The sequence below is a fragment of the Lycorma delicatula genome, chromosome 4, assembly GCF_047948215.1.
Source record: "Lycorma delicatula isolate Av1 chromosome 4, ASM4794821v1, whole genome shotgun sequence".
Lineage (NCBI taxonomy): Eukaryota > Metazoa > Arthropoda > Insecta > Hemiptera > Fulgoridae > Lycorma > Lycorma delicatula.
The window spans coordinates 5047234-5070160 of NC_134458.1; the positions used below are offsets into that span (position 1 = coordinate 5047234).

Consider the following 22927-nt stretch of genomic DNA (forward strand, 5'->3'; position numbering starts at 1 on the left):
TTTTAAAAGAAATATAAACACTATTAGTGTACATTTGTGTACACTTGAGATCATCATCATCTAAACAGAATTATTAGAGAGTTAGTAGAGAGTGTGTGTGTCACTAGAAAGTCATTAAATGAGTGGTAGGAATAATAAAATATGAATTCTTTTAAAGATTTCAGTTAATGAGTAGTTCATTCATTATTCATGAAGTTGTAACAGATAAACAATTTTTTTTTTTAAATCTGAATTCAATTATTGTTATGCTACTAAACAGTTTTAGATACTAGAAATGGAGTAAGTAGTTTTGTATAAGTTGATATAATAAAATTGTGTGAATGTCATATGTAAAGTCAAAACTTATGGAAAGGTTACCGCTGGACATTAGAATTCACGAAAATACAAATATAATTTTTAAAGTGCTAAAGCAGATCTTATATAAAAAAGTAATTGAAGTATATCTTTTCCTCTTTGACAGTAAAGAGTTGTAGATTTAAATTCAGCCTCTGACTTAACCTCAGTTTTGAATTCAATAGAGAATGTTATTGAAAATATGTCTGCTGAAGCTCCTTCCTTGTGGTGATAGCCTTTCCTTTTTTTTGTGGACTTGCTGATTTTAACACCTTTGTTGCTGAGCACCTCAGGTGTGTCGTCTATGCATAAATTCAACCTAATGACACTACACACACATGCATGGTAATACAGCAGCTTTTCTATCTCTACTGTTGGGGGATTAGCATGTTAGTGTTGACTCAGTATTATATGTTAGTGGATCAGAAATGTTTATTTTTTGCTACTGTGCAGTTCGTTTGTAGTTACATTGAACCACTTTTTTGGTTGAATCTTAAATTTGTGTGAACTCTCATCACTTCTGAAAGAAGAGTTTTATTTTATAAATTATTTGTATTTCAGTTTGTAGTGATTAGACAATTATGTTTTACTTTTATTTTCTTATTATATATTGATACTATTATATTCAGTTTAAATTTATATTTTTTGGTAATTATTTATATAATTTATAATAAAAATGTATGTTACATAAATACTTTTAAATAAAAGCGTTGACATATACAGTGTGTTATTTCATTATATGGTTAAAACATAAGTAGTACAGTTACTTTAATTGTTTGTCAGATCTATTCCAAAATGTTCATAGGAATTTACGTAAAAACTAATTTTCAGGTCATAAACAAGTCAGATGATAGATGAAATCAGATAAAAATAAACTGTAAATTAATCTAACTGATAAAAAGTAAAATAAAAAATTCTAAATCAGTTATTGATGTACGGAATAAATTGAGGATTTATTGCATGCAAATTTTACACAGACTTTTTGTAAGTAAAATCTACAAACTTAGGTCTTTCTTTTTTTCATAAAACAAAGATATACGTTTTTTTATCTAATTAAAAGACTAGAAAATTAGTTAACATAATACCAGCATGAACAAGTAAGAGATTTATGAATTCACTCAACCATGCATGAATGAGTGTTCAACATGTGCATTATAAGTGCTGTGCTTTTTTGTCTCCTGTGCACATCACACACTAGTGCGTGGTTGTGTTTTTCAGTTTTTTCCAACCGTTTTATATTCAAAGACATATATAAATGTTAACTATTATACTTGAGTAAGTTAAAAACAAAAAAAAATAATTCAACATGGAGGGTTATTACACCGATGAAAAGCAAGCAGTGAATATGTTGATGTATTCATGCTAGATTAAGTAAGGCAGTAATGGTGATTGTTCATGCTAATAATATCTGATGCGTGAAACTGTAATTTTCAGCATGTTTATTATATTATGGGTAACTGATTGAACAGGTAAAGTTCAAATGTAATCAATTATTTTTTTCTATTCATTTTATTAACAACAGTCAAAATCTATTACTTTTTAATTGTTATTGTAGTCTTCTTTAACTGCGGTATAATTATTTCATTAAAATTTAATAATTCCAGTGACAAAGAGCTGGATCATTCTTAGATCTGCTTCATGCCAGTTCAATGGGTGATCTTTTTATTATTGTTGAACCTTTTTGTCTTCTAAAAAACTTCTTCAAATAAGTGATGAGATTGAGGCAAGTCGAGGTTAAAGAAGACTAAATATATCATTTAAGTTGAAAGAGATGCTGGTGTTAAAGCAACAGTGTAAAGATAAGCATTGTCTTGAAAGAACAAATCTGAATATTGCTTAAATTTTGTTAAAAATGTGAGAGGATCACTATTCACATTTTCTTTCACTGGTCAAATAATATTACTTCTTGAATAATAATATACTTCTTGAGTGTTGAGAATTAAGAAGGTCCAGGATAAGCATTTTTAAATTCCAGAGCAGAATACTTGTCATCTTGCCTACTGAAAAACGTTTTTTGTGTAGGAAGAGAGTATCTATGTTTGCATTCCATATTTACTCTTTTTTTTGCTGTAAGAGTAAAATGGCTGCATTCTTATCACAGAATATAGTGAAGTTTAAAAATTAGTCTTCCTCCCTTCAAAACTTTGAGGAAGCCAAAATGTAAATGTTATAATTGAGCTGTATAAAATATCATTATTATGCCTTTTTAGAACTAATTAATTAGTAGTAACTTACTTTTGTACAGATTCTTCTATCAGCACAATGGCACCAGTGTTCATTGCAATGCCTCGTGATACTGTCGCTATTGAGGGCAACATTGTTACATTTGATTGTGCAGCTAATGGTAACCCTCAACCTGTTATTGTTTGGCTGAAAGATGGAGTCAATCTAGATATGGCGTAAGACCAGTTTTTAATTTTAATGTGTTATGTTTCACCTTTGGCTATATTAATTTTTCTGGGTTACATTATTTTTAGTTAATTCGTTTTTTGTTTTCTATAAATATGTTTTTATACTTCCTTTAATAAAAATTATTTGCACTTAATCTCTTACATTTATCTATTTGTAACATTTTTGGTAGCACCTCACGAAGTTTTCAATAATTTGTAACTTTTTATTATAATTTTTCTGTGGGATGATAGATTATATTTTTAGGGAATTTGTAACATTTTTAATACCATTTAGAAGTTTTCAGTAGTAATTCTAGATAATAAACAATTTTCTATGAGATGATAAAGCCAGACAAATTTTTTTAATTTTCCAAGGTCTCATGAAAAAAAACACATTTTTTTTTAATTGCTACATTTAAAAAAAAATATACTCACTGATGTTCTTGTTATGTTAATATATAAAAAAATCATGTAAATAGATTAAAGGGTTTGGAAAACATTCAGTTTTAACTTTCTAACACATTATGTGTCTGATATTTAGCTTGGAATTTGGGATTTTGAAAGGCTGGAACTTTGAATAACCTTGGAAGCCAAAGGCCTAATGTGTTTAATGTTCTGTTAGTACTTTGTTTAGTTATCTTTCAACATCACTGAGTATTTCTAATGTTGAATATTTATGTTTAAGTTTTTTTTTAATATCAAATGATGGCAATGTTGTTTTGAGATATATTTATTTTATTTGTCATTGTTAAATTATATAAGCAAATGTTAAAAAATCTCTAGACAAAAGTGTTACTGACAAATTATAAATGATTTTGTGTAATTTTTTCTGTGCTTAAAATCTATAGATAAATTAATTTAGAATGATGAACAAGCTTATGCAACAGAAAACATCCAATACATTTATACTTTCTGTTTTACTGCCATATAATCTATTTAGTGTCTATAAAAAATTCTTACTTTTTTGTCAGATACCAAAGAAGAGTTAAAAGAACAATGAAAAATACAGGTTAGTGGAAAATATTACCGAAGATGTCCCTTACTAACCAACTAAAAAGACTGTTGAGTTTCTAAAAATTGTTCAGTAGGATTTAAACAGTTCAGATGTCCATGTCATATGATTACTGATTATGAATGATGTGAATAAGAAAATTATAAATAAACTAAGCAAACAGAACAAAAGTATTCTATAACAGTATTCAGTGTATAACAGTCTTCTAGTTTTTAGAAGAAGCTGTTTTATCATAGAATTCAGGCTGAAATATATATTAAAAAAAGCAAATATATTTTAGGAAACTCACTATAAGTTATGTTAAACTATTTGTACAGCTACTGATGCTGCTCATGTCAAATTTGAATTTTAGATGTGATAAGTCACTAAACAAATTTTGAACTCTACAGGAGTAAAGACAGTTTTTTTACGTAATAGTCTGTTGAAACTAGAGGGAGTAGAGAAGAACTCCTCTAGAAGAATCTTGTCTTTTTTACCTCTTACTGCTCTTCCAGTTTGTGTTCCAAATTATAATTATTACAGCCTTCAGGTCAAATGATATAATTTTAATATTTTTCACAGAATTCGCAGGAGAGTTTTTGTGAAAAATCTTCTTGAAGTAAAGGTTCAGGTAAAAATAATCTTGTATAAAGAAAAACCCTCGTTCAAAATAAAATATATTGATTATTTTTTTTTATAGGCACTTGGATAGTAGGTTTCGAAATGTAGGTACAACAGCTGGCTTACAAATCTCCAGTGTTGAAGAAGCAGATGCTGGGAATTACCAGTGTAGAGCAGAAAATAGGGAGGATTCTGTAGATGCTGTAGCTACACTTTACGTTCAAGGTAAGAAAAAATGTCATTAAACATTCATGTAATACATTATATTAATATCATTTACTATGATAATAATAGAATCTTCCTTGGAGGAAAGGATAATAGATATTCCTTTGAGAATGTTAAAAAATCTCAATAATCTAAGAGATCATTTGAATTATTTTATTTGAATATATTTAATAAAGTTATTAATTATTGCTTATATTAAAAAAAAATAATTGTAAGCTTGAAGTATACGCAGTGAATTTTTTCACTAAAAAAGTAAAGTAATTTTTAAAAAAATAATAGTACTTGTTGCTGTTTATGGTTCTTTGTTGCCATTTTGTGTGGGAGCTTTAGTGTAAAAGTGCTCGCTCTTTATTATAAAAGAATGGTGTTATGCTATTCAAATTTTCCAATAATAATTAAGAAACAATTTAAACCATAAAATTAGAAGAAAGGGAAGCTCTGATTTAGAAAAATGTATGATGAGGATAAGTATCTGTATTGTTTTTCGACTTGTATATTGAAGAAGCAATACAGGAATTGAAGGAAAAATTAGAGAATGGAGTAACTAATGTTAAGAGTTGCTGATATTTTGGCAAAAACATAGAAAGATTTTAGAAGAAATTGGGAATGGCACAGAGTTTTTATATTAGGAGTGAAATTGACTGTGAAAATAGATAAGACCAAAATGAAGTTAATGTAACAGAATGAGTAATTAAATATTAAGGTTAGTGAATATTATATATAGTAGAAGCTACAGAATGTTCCTATTTAAAAATTAAAATCTTAAAGGGTGGACTAAGTAGACATCAAAAGCAGAATTGCCCAACCAAAGAAAGTTTTCTTGCAAAAAAGAAGCATACTGGTTACAATGATGTTACAGTGAATGATGAATTGATAAACTACAAAATTAAAAAAAATCTTTTAAACAAATAAGAGAGGAGAGAAATTTATGCCAGAGTATTATTAAGAAATGAGATCTAGGTAGGCAGATAGTATGTTAAGATGTCCAGATTAAGTTAATGCGATAATAGAAGGATATTCAAGTAGAAACTGAAAAGTATAACAAAGATTTGAATGTATAAACAGTTAGTTCTGGATCAAGAACATAGTAGTAAATATGTTGAAGTTAAAGGTTAGCACAGAACAGAAAGGAATGAAAAATATAGAATCATTAAATGACTGATGACAAAAATAAATGCAGTAACATAAAAATTTCATATTAAACATTTATATTAAAAAAAAAAAAATATATAGTAAAATGTAAAATAAAGTTTATAAAAATAGAAATAAAATAAATTTTAATTAGACAATAATAATAATTTAAAACGCATTTTGTGATTCATCAGAATCACTGGTGAGTGAAATTGCTTGAAAAAGATTCAGTCTTGTTTTCACAGTTATTGATGTGTAGAACATTTACTTCATTTCTGTCATTTTATCAGGTACACAAATTTTGAATTCTTTAATGACAAATTCTGTGCTTATTTTTACCATCATGAGTTGACCACTGATTAGTTGGTGGACTAATCAGTGGTCAACTCTCTAAACTAATCACTCAAACTTTTATATTTTCTTGGTCAGGCGGTAATTGATAACCTGCAATCAGAGAGTCGCATTTCGTTATTATGTTAATTTTGATCCATTTATTTACACATCATCTGAAATTTGCAGCTAAGATTTCATTCCTCCTGGAATAATTACAAGATCTGTATTAAGTTACTTGATTTTATATTTATTTTTTATGTAATATCAATATGGAATGCATCAAGAACAGTTAAACTTCTTTTTACTGTAATGCTCCAAATGTTCTTTCCTGCATCATATTTAGTCAGTCTTCCATTAGTTCCTCTGTCATGAGACCTTTTGTCTGTGTTCAGAAAATTCCCCTGCTGGCAACTTTTCCTTAAGATTTATTCTTTTTAGGAAAATTTATGTTGGCAGTTTATTCCCTTTTATTTTTATGACAAGCATTGTTGTAACTTGAGGATTTTCATTCTCTCAAAATTTAGGTAAAACTGATTTTATTTTCTCTATCCATTTTTAAGAGTTTGATGGCAAGATGAGAAATATTGGTGTCTAGTCAGCATTACCTATTTAATAAAGAGGATGTATATGAATATTACACTAGCAGCAACCTTTCACTAAAATTAAATTGTAATCGCTGAGCTAGGGTAGTTTAACACTCAATACTCAATCCTGATTTCTGGATTATTCTGTTAGCACTACAGCATTACAGTCTTGCTTTAAATTTTTTCTCAGGGATATGTAAATCTGTTGCTATCTCTAAAGCAACAATAAGCAAGCCATAATAAATAAGCAAAATAATAATTACAACATCCTTACTTATGAATATCACCACAATTCTGTTTCTTAGTAATAAAATTTAACACAATTTAGTTAATTCTTCAAATTTATCATATTTTGGGCCATGTAAACATTTTCTTAGAGGTAATAAATCTTGATTAATTTTTGCCATCGATGCACATTTTCTTTTGAATCTCCAAATGTTGCCCAAATATTTTTTTATTTTTTTCAACTGTTCTTGTAATTTGCAACTTAAACTTGTACCGGGTGGGCCATATAAAACCAGTCTTAACCGTCTGATACAGTATGTGTCAGAAGATAGTATGTATGTCACTGGCGTATTAGTGGTCATTGACTCACTCATAAGCCTTCAGCCTTCCCCTCCCATTCAGTGAGTCTGTAGTGTTTGTGCGCATGGTGTATTCAATTGAGCAATGTGTTTTCATTTTAGAGGAGTATGTTCACACAACTTCAATAAATTTGGTTCGTGAAAGGTTTCACATATCCTATAAGTAATGTTCCTGCAAAATCAACAATTCAAGATTTAGTGAAAAAGTGTGAGCAACCAGGTCTGTTACTGATGTGAAAAAAGTGAAACAACCAACTATTCAAACTCTGGAAGTTGTTGTTAATATAGCAAATCTTATTGGAAGGAGTCCTCACAAGACAACACAACAATTAGCCCGACAAACAGGGATTTCTTGAACATCTTGTTGGTGTATACTTCACGGTTTACAAATGTAAGCCTATCGTGTGAGTTATGTGCGTGAATTAAAACAACATGATAACGGTAAACGAGTAAATTACTGCCAATGGCTCTTACAGAATATTAGCGAAGGATTCCTCGATCCTTTTCTCTTCATTTCAACAGGTGATGGGTGGTTCTTTTTATCAGGCTACGTTAATTCTCAGAATATGTGGCATTGGGCTACACAAAACCCAAATGAAACCCATCAGAAACCATTCCATGATATAAAAATTGGTGTTTGGTGTGCAATTTCTGGAATCTGGATCATTGTACTAACATTCTTTGAGAAGGCTGTTAATACCAACATCTATTTACAGCTACAAAGAATTTACTTTTAACTTGACTGCAGAAGAACTTTCTTATGGATACTTCCAACAAGACGGTGCAATTTGCTGTACTTCTGTCAGTCACCCACTCAAATCCACTGAGATTTCTCAAAGGATAGAACAGTCAGCAAGGATTTGTGGTCACCCTGATCTCAAGACTTATCACCATGCGATTTTTTTCCTCTGGACCTATCTGAAAGGGATAGTCTACAGAACATCCCACGGATGTTAGAAGAATTGAAAGACAGCATATGACAACAGATTGCCAGGATTCCAGTTGGTGAGTTGCAAAAAATATTTCTGAACATGATTCGTGGTGCTGAAATTTGTATAGTGGCTGGTGATGGTGAGCATTTTGAAGAGAAACTTTAAAATTACATTACAGTATTGTAAACATTTCTTTTTTCTAAAGCACTGTAATTGAGAATCAATAAATGTAAGTAATTTAATATTACTTTTTGCTTTTCATTTTTAAATTTTTATTTCCTGGGGCCAGTTTTATTTGGTCCACCTATAGTTTTTTTCTCCTAGCTAGAAGAATCAGACTTTTCGGATACAAACACACATTCCGTTTTTAATTGGGTAAGACTACAACTAATTAACTTATGAATAAAAAGCAATTTAATGTGTCAACTTGTAAAGAAATAATTGTGACCCGACTGCTTCTACAATAATGCTAACTTCTGGAAATTGACTAACTGCTGAATGTAAAGCTAGAGCAGTAGTTCTGTTATAGATGTGCAAAATACAGTATATTATTTCTTAATAATATGACCAAACTCCTTAGAGGTATGATGAACGACATCCAATATCTTTTATAAATTTGTGTTTTGTCATCCTTGGGTATTTTGTACCCTTGACATGTGACAGTAGTGACTATTAAGATTTAAGGGGTATTTATAATGCAACCTGGGATTTTTTCACTGTACATTTGATAAAGGAAATGCAAGGTTGTTCAACTTAAAAGAGAATTTTGAACATTGGAGGCCGATCAGAAGTGTGGCAAGTCACTGTATCTTGTTGGAAGTATCCATAAGAAAGTTCTGGAGTCAAGTTATGCATATATTCTTTGTAGTCGTGAATAATGTTGTTATTAACAATGTGTCTCAGTAATTTATATTAAATGCATGTTTTTATTAAAATGCATATATTTGTGCAAGATGAGTAAAATAATGTGGAAGATGTTTGCATGAGCTGGAGTGCGGAGGTCTGTTTATTCCCTGCAGATTTGAGTATTGCCAGTCTATGTTAAACATTGGCTTTTGAGCAAGGTTGCATAATCGTGTGTTGTTTTTGTTAAAATGTGGTTAACTGTTGAAGAATGTGTATTTGTGATGGAAATTTATTTAGAGTTGTGTTATATGTCAGCAAAAGTTTATGGAGAAATTTGAAAAGGAAGCACCAGTGTAAAGTGTTATTCAGAAGTTAGTTAAAAAATTTTGTGAAACGGGTTCGGTGTTAGGCCAGAAAAGTGCTCGACACAGGTCAGTTTTAACAATGCAGGTCATACAGGACATTAAAGTGGCAGTTACAAGATCTCCTATGAAAACCCGCACATCCTTTTTGAATCTCCCATATGTGTAAGATGTGCGGTTTCAAGGCGATGAATAATAGGACTTTTGTTTTTTATAAAAAACTATGGATGCTGCAATCTACCAAGAAATTATTCTTGTAGCCTTACTACAAGAAGATGAGCATGACTGCTGGTTGCAACAGAACAGCGCCACTTGCTATTGCCATAGAGTTCGCTCTACTATGGAGATGTTACAGGATTTTTTCAATAGAAGGATCATTTCTAAAGGATTGTGGCCGCCAAGTTCCCCTGATCTGACTAGTCTAGACTTCTTTCTGTTGAGTTACTTAAAAGAAATTGTTTATTGGAGCAATCCACACATCCTTCAGGAATTGAAGACAAACATTATCAATGCCGTCCAGGAAATAGACAGGGTACAGCTTACAAGATTGCCAGGAACATGGTCAAACGTGTTGAGAAGTGTGTAGAAGTGGATGGACATTATTTTCAATACCTTTTGTAAATTATTATGTAAGTTTAGCCAATAAACTATTTATAGACTAAGCAAAGTAATGGCGACTTCTAAGTTGTACACGCTGTATATCATATTCAGATGAGTATGGTATTTTAGTTGAGTCGATTTAAGAATGACAGTATTGTTTCATTAATCACATGCAGTTGTACTACTGCCCGTTCATGTGAAAGATATTGTTATTGCATGTAGTTAACATAAATTTCACCCATGAATTCTCTTGGGCTCTTTCATTATAAAAAGTTTAATTATTGTCTGTGAAAAAAAATTTTATAATCGATTACAGTCAACTTTATCAACATTTTCAAAGGAGGCATGTATAACTGCACAGAGGCAAGATTGGTGCTGTTATTATAAATAAATAGGTACATATTCATTATTTTAATAAGAAAGGTTTAAAACCAGGCTTTTAATATAGGCTGTGTTAAATAATATAACTGAAAAGAAGTTCATTAAGCAAAAAAATGTTACAAGTGATGTCTTTTTTGGATCTTTGGAATGAAAAGATCATGAACTTTTAATCCAACAAGTAAAACATCTGTAAGACATACGTAGGTTGATTTTTGTTTTTTTGGTAGGTTTTGATGTTTATGGATAAAAAATTATTTAGTAGTTGTTAGGCTTTAGATGAGTCCACAATTGTACAGGAAAGACAACAGAAAAGAATGCAGCAACGAGTTATTCTTTGCTGTATCGTAAATTCTTTGAAGTAAAAGAAGAAATACTAGGTTTAACTATATTATTAACATCTACCTGGGACTCTGACATCAAAATCTTTTAACTTTAGTAATTGCTCTGACAGTGATTATATCTTCTAAAAATTTCCCAAATTCTTTATCTCCTCCTGAATTAAATTTAATTAATGAAATAGAAATTTATAATGTTAGTAACAAAATTTGAGTTAAAATGCCAGAGAGATCTTGGAACACAAACTTCTGAACATTATTTCTGTAAGTTTAATAATAAGCAGTTTCCAAGTTGATTATTCAGTGCAATCCTTGTATTGATTGCTAGAACTGATACACATGTACGTCAGAATGAAGCAATTAGTCCTGTTAGTGCTTTTTGTATACAAAATTAGATCATTATATATACACAAATATAATGATCCTACAGGATTATGATAGAAAACTATAGCTCATAAAGCTCTATCTTATTTTAATGTGCAATCTAACAAATGAATGTTCATTTTTTGGAATTTTGAATTTCAAGTTTATTTCAAAAATAGAATTCTAATGAAACCAAAGGACTTGTTTTTAAACATTCATAAAATTGCTGAGAAAGATGTCAGAACTGATGATACTGATATTTTAAGTCAGTTTCACCATAAACTTTTTTTTTCAGTTCCTCCCAGCTTTGAGAGACGACCTAGTGATCATGTCGCCTATGAAAAAGATGACATCGAGTTAGAATGTGAAGTGTATGGAAGCCCTCCACCAAAAGTTCATTGGTTAAAAAATGGTGAACTGTTGCGTGTTAACACTGATTACATGCAGTTAGTCAATGGGTAAGTTAAAATTAAATAACGTATTAAACGGCAAACAGTAAAGAACATTTTTTTGTCATGCAGTACTCCATTTTGAATTTTATTCCATCTTCAGTTTTCAGTTCCTTTTTTTAGTCTGGATTTTTTTTTTAGCATATCAAATTATAAAAATCTTGAAAACTATCAAATTTCATCAGTTTCATCATAATATCTAAGGTTAGATGAAATAATTGAACAAAAATACATTTCGTTTTTGTGTGCCAATTTACTATCTCATTTTATGTTACAATCTATCTACTGAAATTATGTGTACCAGTAGAAAAAAACTTTTTAAAAAAATGACATTGATTTTGTCAATCACTTAATTACACTTATCAGAAACATTTGTGACCATTTCACATTTATTTTCATTTCACACATAGTTATTAACTAGAATCATATGAATTACATATGAGTTCACCTAACTCATGTCAAGAATATAGATACAGTCATTTGAAGACTGAGCAGTACAAGGTCTATTCAGAAAATAATTGAACTTTATTTTTTTAATCTTTATTATTAATATTACAGATTATTGGTCCTTGTCCCCTTCAAAGTACTCCCCTTCCCTACTCATACACTTTTTGCGGCATTGTTTCCACTTAGCAAAGCAGTTCTGGATAGCATCATTTGAAATGTTTTAAGATTCATGATAAGTTTGCTTTAATATCATCAATAGTATCAAAACGGCGTCCTTTCATCACTGATCTTAATTTCAGAAATAAGAAAAAATCTCAAGGAGCCAATTCTGGTGAGTAGGGTTGAGGGAGGACAAATGTCTTCTGATTTTTTGCACAAAATTTACGAATTGACAAAGCTAACTGTGCAGGTGCATTGTCGTGGTGAAGGAACCATAAGTTGTCTCGCCTCACCTCTACTGTCTTTTTGCGGATTTTTTCACGTAACCTGTGTAAAACACCTTGATAGAATTCACTGTTGCTTCCAAATGCACGTCACTAAATATCTCCATTGACACATAATTAAAAGTGTTAAGTTATTTTCTGAAAACCTTGTATATGGTATAAATACTATATCAAAATGATACACTAAGTCAATGAGGTAATAAGGTAAATTATACTAGGTAAGTGATATGCTAGTAGTTTAAATCCAATAATGAATGATTACCTGAGCCGACGCTGCCAGGGAGAATCAAAAACTCAATGAGGTAGTCCAGGTCACCTGGACTGCCTTGGCCAGTGGGGCAGAACTGCCAGGTCTGCCCATCGCTTTTTTGAATGTCTCTACTGCAGGGTTTGGTTTACCTCGGACAGGTATCCCTGTATCCATTTCCAAAGCCTCATCCTCCGACGAGGTCGTAGGAACAGACTCCGGTTTCCTCTTCTGCCTGGACTTCTTCACCTCAACAAATTCTGTCATGGCTGGAGATTCCCTTGCCTGACTAGCCATTACAAGATTCTCACTGTCTGACTAACAAAAGTTGGGCAAACCCACAATTGCAACGACTGCCCGCAGCAAGTACAGGCAGCTGGAGACCTGAATATTCTCCTGTTGCTCTTTATACCTCTTAGCCACTTCTGGATCAATTATTAATTATATAACTATAGATTACGGCCCTTGTTTTGAAATGAACGCAAGTAGGACTAGGGAATGACCCCTTTCTTGTAACAGGGACTGACAACCAGAAGTCGTTGCCACCTGATTGCCGCAATGAGGTGGTTAATCGTTAAAACCTGTGCCTTGATCTTCGTAGGAAAATAATATGATAAGTGTACAAATGCAAAACAGCAGCTGCAGTATGCTGACAGTTGGCCTGGTACTATCAGAGGGTACTCACTCAATTGATGGCCAAATCACCGAACAGCAAACCAAGAAGACCACAGAACTTTGACAACACACATAGGAAAAGACCAAAGTACACTGAACAGCAGTCAGTATAAGTCTGTGAACATAGGATGCATTGCATTTTTTCTTGCAAGGATATGATTTGCCATAAAACTATTAAAAAAAAGGTTAGCCAAAATATGTTATTGGTAATATTCATTATGGTCGATATTCTTGAAATTTTAAAGGGAAATTTTCATTTCCCTTTATTAAAACTAAAATAAATTCTCTTCTTCAGTCCACCAAGTGGACTGTTGAATATTATGATACTTTTTCAGAAAAGCCCTATATTTGTTTATATAAGTTTATTAAACATGTTTTTCAGCGTGTTGAATTCAGTAACTACAACCATAAACACCAAATTAATAGCAAGCCCAATGAAAACTTACTGATTTAGATTTAAAGCACCTTTCCAATCCATTGATTCATTAAAAGTTATTTAAATATTATTTCAGGCAATTCATTAGCGTATGATCATCTAGGTTAAAATTGGTTACTATTAAGCCACAAGCCAGTAGAACATATTTAATCTGTTCATCATTTTCAAAATTTACAATTTTGTGAGTGTGTATTTATATGTAATTTATAATTGTAATATTTTTCTAAATATTTAATTTATTTATTTCTAAATTATTTTCTGTATTTACTATTTTATGATTACACTGGTCAATAAAAAATTTGGAATTGAAAAGGGAATAGGTGTTCTATGTAGTATTTTATATGCTAAATCTGAGTATGTATTCCAAAACAGCCCATCTCATAACGTTCTTAAGTTACAAAACCCTTAAGTTCATGTATTAAAAATGGTAATTTATTAAACAATGATACTAAAATTTCAGTATACAGAAATTGAAATGAAAATTTACTGAAATACTTTAGAAGAAATGGTTTAATTTGTTTTTGCCATGATGTTAAGGGGCTACTGTCTGAACTGGACATTGAATATGTTATGCATGATCGGTGTTTATTTATAGATTCATGAAAAAGAAGCTTAAAGGCAGTGTTTTGCATAACTTTAATAAGTTTTCTTCTATACCATTAGCACATGCTGTAGGAATGAAAAAATATATGAGTGTATGTCAAAAATTTTAAAAGCTATTAAGTATGATGAACATTCATGGTGAATCATTGTCGACCTGAAAGCAATTGGGCTTCTTCTCAGTCTCCAAGAGTGGCTTTACAAAATGTATGTGTTTATTGTGTTTGTGGGATAGTCAGGCTATAGATGAACACTACATAGTTAAAGACCGGCCAAAAAGAAATCAGTTTACTCCATAAAGGAAAATGTTGTCAATATTCCCCTTGTTGAAGCACATTTTATTATTTTACCAACTCTACACATAAAACTAGGCCTGATGAAAAATTTTATAAAAGCATTAGATAAAGATGCAGGCGGCTTTAAATATTTAGCTGAGGTTTTTTCACAATTAAGTGAAGCCAAATTAAAATAAATAAATATTCATTGGGCCACAAATAAGAAAATTAATTCGTGAAAATATATTTGACAGCAAACTGAATCCTAAAGAACTGTCAATATGGAAGTCGCTCAAAATTGTCGTTACTGGTTTTCTTGGAAACAAAAAAGTTGAAAACCATGAACAGCCTATAAATGAACTACAAAATTTCAGGCTGCAGAATGTCATTGAAAATCCATTTTTTACTTTCTCATTTGGACTCTTTCCCGTTAAACTCGGGTGATATCAGCTATGAACAAGGAGAAAGGTTCCACCAAGATATATTACAGATGGAACAACATTATCAAGGCAGATGGAATGAATTTATGATGAGTTACTACTACTGGATGATAAAATGAGAAGACTTCATTGAACACAAAAGGAAAATAAGAAAAAAGAAATTAAGATAAACATAAATATCTGCAAAATAAAGGTAGGAATTTTAATTGTTATTATTATTATTTTTGTGTTTATTGTTTAAGAAGTTTCTCTATTTTTTAAAGGGTCATAACTAAAAAGCTGAGGCTGATGAAGAAAACTGATCTCATTTCAGCATAAAAAATACATTCTAATTCACCTACTTTTATCTCAGTTCCAAATATTTTTGTTGTTGACCTGTCTTATGTATATTGGTGATCAGCAGAAAAATTATTTTATTTTTTAAGATCTCAGATGTTCTAAAAGTCTCTCTTTAAAGGATCTGTAAGTTTTACCAGTGTATTTCTTTACATTCATTGCAACCAATTTTACAAATGTTTATATTATGGTATGATTTAAATATTTTGTTAAAGTTTTTGTTGTTTAAAATAGAATAGTTTAATTTTCACTATTGTAGATATTAACCATTTTTATTATATATTTATACATAATATATTTCAGAGGTTTGTGTTTTTTTCTTCTTTCAAATGGAATTGATGGATTTTATATATACATATATGTGGTATTTTTTATTATACTAATATGTAAATCTAAAATTGTGTTACTAATCATGCAAAAACTACTACACTATTGATGAATATTTTTTTAATTTTCTTTCTTTTTTTATAACAAAACATGTAAGCTATAAAGAAACCAAATATAATACGTTTTTTTTTTGTTTTTTTTTAAATGAAATTATACAATTTTAAAAATGTATCAGTTTGGGAAACATGTAATTTCTTCATTCACAGAGTACTACTTCGCCGATTTCGATGAATCTTTTTTTATAGAGAAACATATAGGCATCAAAAAAGCTACAGACAACTTCAAGTAGCATTCAGAGCTGCCAAGACTGAAGATCAAACAAATAAGTGTCGAATGGCTCAAGCTACATGCCAAGCACTTGTGTGAAGCTCGCGGGTAGCAAGTTCTCTATAAAAATGTTCTTATATTCATTTTGGTTTTCTATTAATTTGATTTACCTAATATTTTCCCTAATTATGTTTTGTTGTCGTGCGTATGTGTGCTTTGTGTACAGTAAATTTTATTTACAGTATATACAGTATAAACTTTCAGTAAACTTTAATTTTTTGTTATGTAAACTTAATTTATTTAAAATTGTTAAATGTTGCATTTTTTATAATAGGGTTAAATATTACTATGTCATCTATGTATACTTTCCATAAAAAGATATTACATTAACTACATGCTATGTATTTCTTAAAAGTTTTTCAGACAACAGCAGATGAAGACTTGCTCAGTGGTAAATCATACTTTATGTATAAAATTTATCATTGAATGTAAAATAATTCTGTTCACATATGTTATGCATGATTGTAATTAAATTTCCCTGGTAGAGATGATTTTGTTACATGGTCACTATTTGCTGAATCTTATGTATTTTTGGTGCTGATTCTGAATATGAAGTCAGAATTTCCCAATTGGCCTCAGATTTTTTTGTAATTGTGCTTTCTATTTTCCAGCAAGTATAATATATTACTTATTTGTTTATTGCAGCATTTAAGTTGCTAAATAAACTGTAATTCATTTGAGTTGATAAATGACCATGAAAAATAAGTATTATAATTATTTATACAGTAATTAAAATGATTCAGTGATGCACATATGATTCATGTCATATTTTTTTTCCAAATGAAATTACATCACACATTGCACAGTGAATAATTAATGTATCATACTAGTTAAGAAAAATCTCCAACTAAATCAGTCAAGTACGAGCTCTCATGTATGTAACATTTAGTAGTGCAGGTAATTTTGCTACCAGTTTGTGATTTTATTTTTTCCTATAAAGTGAATGTATGTATAAAGTGTTTACATTTTGTAATACATGTTTATGAGTAATCTGCATTAATGAAAATCTGTAATATATTTGGTGTATTATTATACACTTAATTAAGTCGGATTTAAATGATCGTGTTCTAAATTTGTCTAACAATCATGCAGAAATTCTTGCATCATGACTGAAAGGATGGAATCTTTTACAAGGTATGAGGAATTAGTTTATTATAATAATGTGAATTTTTATTAGAAGCTTTGGACATAGCATTGTCCTGATGAATGGCATCTTTTTAAAGATCACTCAAAGCATAATTTGAAAGCAGTCGTTCTTCATGTTGGAAGTAATATTTTATGAATCCCTTTAGCTCATGCAGCTCACATGTAGGAGTCATATGAAAATTGTGTTGGATATGATTTAGTGTGAGATTTAGTGTTTTTCCTACCTCCTGAGCTGGATACTGCAGGATTAAGTTTAGCACAGCTAAGGAGGTTGTCCTTTTAACTCAAACGGGCCTTTCCGTCTGCCGGCAGTATGTCCGGCACAACAGGTCAGCTCGCTGGTTTGTATCTTTTATTTTTGCCTGCCTCTAACCTTTGAAATGAGGTGGCCAAGCCCGACTATGTCATTCCTGGGCCTCACCCCAAAGGCCAGGTCTCGGTCTTTATGTCTCATGCCTCTACCACGTACACTTCCTAGAGAGCGCTGTGGCAGGACTGGGTCTTTTCTTTCCTACAAGGGGTTTGGAATCGCCTTCTTCTACAGCATGTGTTATTGTCTGCAGGGCTATCCCTCACTCCTCGCCATTTCGTTCTCCCTGGCCTTCTGCTGTAGGATTTGTGTAGTAAGCCCTGCAATGGCTTTAAAATTCTTGTCATTGTTCAGCATGGTTTCAATTACAGTATCAACTGTGAAAGGTCCGGTTATTTGAGTGCACCGACTTTTCTTCCCACCATTGACAGTCGAACATGACATGTTCAGGGGTGTCTGTTTCTCCACAGTAACAGCAGAGGTCATTTTCTGCCCTTCTTCCGTATAGGTATGCCCTGAACACACCATCTCCTGTCAGTAGTTGGGTCAACCAATAGTTCAGTTCTCCAAACTACGGTTGATCCACAGGTCAATCTGTGTTATAAGGCGATGAGTTAATCACCTTGTTGAAGACTGCCCCATTGCCCTTGCCACTCCTGCAACATTCGTCTCTGTGCCTCAGTCTTGTCCATTCCTTCTTCCACATTCTTCCTCATGTGGCCCATCTGTTGAAGAGGAGGCATGCCAGCCAAAACTAGTGTAGCCTCAGTCGAAACTGAGGAGTACGTGGAGATTACTCATAGAGCGATCCGTCGGTGCACCCCTTCTAGTACACGCTTATGCTTCCCTATCTCTAAGGCCTTCTTTCTTACTGACACCCATAGAATAGTATGGAGTTGACGACGTGGCCGTACAGCTCCTTTTTGCTCGTTCTGGGGCCTGTGACGTTTCCTAGTAGTCTGCTGAGAGCTCGCACTGTCTCTCCAGCTTTGCCTGACACTTGTTTCACATGTGACAAGAACCGCCTTCTGTGATCCAGCCATATCCCCAGGTACTTAGCTGTTTCGACCTAGGTAATTAAGGCATCATCAGTCCTTATCGGTATGGCCAGTAGTGGCCATCTTCCAGCCAAACAGATGAAGGTCGTTTTGGCCCCAGAGAGAGCTAGACCTTTGTCCAACAACTGCATCTGTACTCGCTTTATGGCCTCGTTAACTGTCACGGTCACCTCTTCAACTGTTCTTTCCAAGATCATCTGCAAAAGCTACTGGAGTTACTCCCTCAGGTAGTTGAAGGCAGAGGACATCGTCGAAGACGGCAAAGGCAGACGACATCGTCGAAGACGGCATTCCAGAGGGTGGGGCCTAAGACTGAGCCTTGTGGCACCCCACATGTGATGGGAATGCAGAGCCTCTGGTCAACGATGTCATACAACAGGTATCTATCCTCCAGGTATCTTTGTATGAGCCATCTAATGCCATTATCGATCCCCCTATCCCTAACGGTCTAGAATACGGCCTCCCAGCGCAGCGAGTTGAATGCATTCTTCACATCCAATAGCAGACTACTGGAATTTTCCTCGTGCGCCTGGTTCCAGCTGCTGCCTCTGATGCCAGAATGAAAACTTTGTTCACAGCGTCTGGGGCAGATCTCCTTTTCCTAAAGCCATATTGGCTGTTTGAAAAGCCTCCACTGTTCTCTATCCCCTGTTTCAGCCTGACGTCTATCATCTTTTCCAGTAGTTTGCACAATGTGTTTGTTAGACATATTGGATGGTAAGCATTAGCTGGAGCTCCTGGTTTCGGAAGTAGTACAAGTCGCGACTCCTTCCACTCTGATGGTATACAATCTTCCATTAACATGGTGTTAAATATGTGAAGGAGTTCCGCCGGTGTTTTCTCAACTAAAACTCGCACTACTTCACTGGTATCCCATCCGGACCGGGACTCGTCTTAGGTTTCAGATTTCTCCCTGCTGTCTTAAGTTCTTCCATGCTGAACTATTCTGTTTCCCTTATTACAATCTCCTCCCTGACGAAGTCATTTTGCTGCGGAAATAGTATCTCAACTGCCTCCTGAATAGTATGAGAAACACTGGTGGCATATTTGTGGAGACCTGAAAATGACAGCACTGTTACTTGGTTACAACTTGGGTGTACTGAGTTTTGTTGCTTCTTACGTAAGTAGGACTGCAGAGGTACAGTTTTGCAGACACATTTTGTTAAAAAAGAATGGTCAAAACGAGAGACATTGACTGAAGAGAAAAATGTTGAGTCCAGCACTTGTAAAACTTGAAAAAGTTTACCTTCCACTGCCACAACAATTTAACTAGGTTTAATGAAAAATTTCATTAAAGCAGTAGTTCAGGATGGGACTGGATTTTACTGTATAAAAAAGAAGTTCCCTAATATATGTGATACTAAGATAAAGAAAGGTTTGTTTGTTGGACCACAAATAAGAAAACTAATGAATGATATTGAATTTGAAGACAGTTTGAATGACTGTGTGACTGCTGTGTGGAATTTTTCTAAAAACTCTGTTAACAATTTCCTTGGAAATCATAAAGTAGATAACTACAAAGAACTTATAGCTTCTTACAAACTCTAAAGCACTTGGATGTAGTATGTCACTAAAAATCCACTTCTTAGATTCTCATCTGAATTTTTTCCCTACAGATTTTGGAGATGTGAGTGGTGTACTTGGAGAATGTATTCACCAGAAAATATCCACCACAAAAACACACTGCCAGGGATAATGGAACCCAAGAATGCAGATTGACTACTGTTGGAATCTCAAGACTGATGTACCTACTGCAAACTACTCCAGAAAATCCAAAAGAAGCAGATTTTAGAGACGTAGAAATTGCATGTATAATATTGTTACACTACTATCACAATGCTTTTTCTTACAACAAAAAATTGTAATTACAAAAAAAATGCCTCTTAGAAAGAAACCACTTCCACATTTGAAATCAGCATCAAAATACTGTAAAATTCTGCTATTAACATTCTTGTAACAGACAAAAAGCGGAATTTTGTTGTCCAGTGTTATTGCTTCATTATTTAAAGTTCTTTATTTTATTATGTTTATAATATTTTCAGATGAACATATTTGAATATGTATTATTTGTATCATAAAATATCATTTTAGTGTTATTACTCATTTTTAAATAAACGTTGGCTGAGGTTGTATTTAAGTAATTGATGATGAGCCAGCGTATCAAAAATTGCTTGTTATGTAGTTTGGTAAGTTTGTATTGAGCTTGCTATTAATTTGGTGTGTTTGTAAATAATTGCTGGTAATTTATATGTGTCTTTTAATGAGTAAATCAGCATTACTGCCAATAATAAAGATTATTCAAAATTATATTTTTATCTCTTTGGTCTTGTGAATTTTTTTGGGTAATCATATTTGTCACTTTTATTAACACAAGTAATATTTATCATCACCCACGCAATGCCAGATACTATTGCTATGTTACTTAATATTTACCAGGTGTGTGTTCATTACTAACATCAGAGACTGAAAGTTTTCTGGAACCTTCATTAATTTTTTCTGTTGTGACTCTCAGCCAAAGGTAGATTTTTGGAGACTGAACTCAGATTTAAATTAAGGGATGATTTGGGGAAAGACTTTCATCCACTGGGGACTAGAGGTTGTTATACCTTATTATTTGATGAGAGTGGGCATTTTGTGTATCCAGACTCCGGATTTTAATTTAAGCCAAGATTCAGTGTTTGTAGTTAACTGCTCAATGTTTGTTTTAATGTTTTTCAGAAACAATTTAAAAATTCTGGGATTGATGGCCCAAGATGCAGGAATATTTCAATGTGTTGCAAGTAATGCAGCTGGCAGTATTCAAGCTTCATCTCATCTCACTGTGCTCATATCAGGTATTAGATCTTCTTTTTTAAATTTAATATTTAAATTAATATTAGTTTCTTTTAATTCCTTTCAATCAGCTTAATATGATTAACATAACATCATCAATATCAGTTTGCAAACAGTTCAGTTTTGCATTTTACGAGATTCTTTTTATATTAGTGATACTCAGTTTAAATTGATCCTTGAATCTGTGGCATTTGGCTGTTGGAATTTATTTTTATTAATATCAGGAAAAAGTGTATTATTTTTACCACTTGTAGGCCTTCAGAAGTCAGTTTAGTAATAAATTATTATAAACTCAAGTTTATAAGAGTTTTGATATACCATGCTGATCTTTAAACTGAAATTATAGTTTTGAAAATTACTGAATATTGCCAGTATTTTTTCTATCCGGCAATGCTTCGCTGCTGCTAGATTTGAGTATATATATATATATATATATACTTTCAATTTTGCTCTATATGTATCATCTATATATATATATATATTCAGGGTAATTCAAAGAAACGGGAAATTTTGAAAGTTGTGTTGGTAGCCATGGGCGATTGGTACCACTTGATAAGTGGCGCCAGCCTCTCTAACCTAACCTACCATTTAGTTGTCATGGATCCTTGGAGTGGTGCGCAACGTGCATTTGCTATCAAAGCGTTTTACAAAAACAGTGACAGTGTGGAGGGAGCGCGTAGAGAATTTTGCCTTCATTTAATCTGGGACGGCACGACTGTGTTCCATCAGCATATGCAATTAAAACATGGATATCTAATTTTGAGGAAACTGGTTCAGCAATGAAAAAGAAACTTCCAGGCCGTGAGTGAACCGTCCATACACCACAGAATGTTCAAGCTTTACAAGATGTTGCCACACGAAGTCCACATTGGTCAATCCGTCGTCTCTCAGCATCTTTACAATTGCATAGTTCAAGTGTTCGAAGAATGTTAGTGAAGGACTTGCAATACCATCCATACAAGTTGCAGATCGTCCAGGAACTGAAACCGAACGATGCGGTTGTGGGAGCACAATTCTGTAATGTAATGCTTCAGAAGATAAATGATAACGAATGGTTTGTTCATGAACTGTGGATGTCAGACGAAGCACATTTCCGCCTCAGTGGATTTGTTAACAAGCAAAATTTCAGATACTGGATGCAAGAAAATCCTACGCAGCTACACCAGCGTCCGTTGCACAGCCAGAAAGTGACCGTGTGGTGTGGTATGTCATCTTACGGTGTTATAGGCCCTTATTTTTTTGAGGATGACAACGGTCTTGCGATTACAGTGATGTCGGCTCGTTACGTAGCCGTGCTTGAAACCTTTGTTGTGGAACAACAAAAGAGATTTCCACTAATTCTTAACACAGCCTGGTTTCAACAAGATGGAGCAACGTCACATACTGCACGAATATTGATGGCAGCTTTACGCCGATTGTTTGGACAACGTGTCATTTCACGAAATGGTGACATTAGATGGCCTCCCAGATCGCCTGATCTCTCAGCTTGCGATTACTTTTTGTGGGGT

At 32.7% G+C, this 22927-nt stretch overlaps 1 protein-coding gene across 4 annotated transcripts in view; it reads left to right on the forward strand.

Annotated features, from left to right (window-relative positions):
- fra (neogenin protein frazzled) overlaps positions 1-22927 on the forward strand; it is a 223663-nt gene that overhangs the window by 54368 nt on the left and 146368 nt on the right. For all 4 annotated transcript variants that reach the window (XM_075362193.1, XM_075362192.1, XM_075362195.1 and 1 more), the window contains exons 6-9: positions 2579-2732; positions 4415-4560; positions 11307-11469; positions 21306-21421. In XM_075362193.1, coding sequence (XP_075218308.1) covers positions 2579-2732; positions 4415-4560; positions 11307-11469; positions 21306-21421 — 579 coding nt within the window. The remainder of the gene's footprint in view (positions 1-2578; positions 2733-4414; positions 4561-11306; positions 11470-21305; positions 21422-22927) is intronic.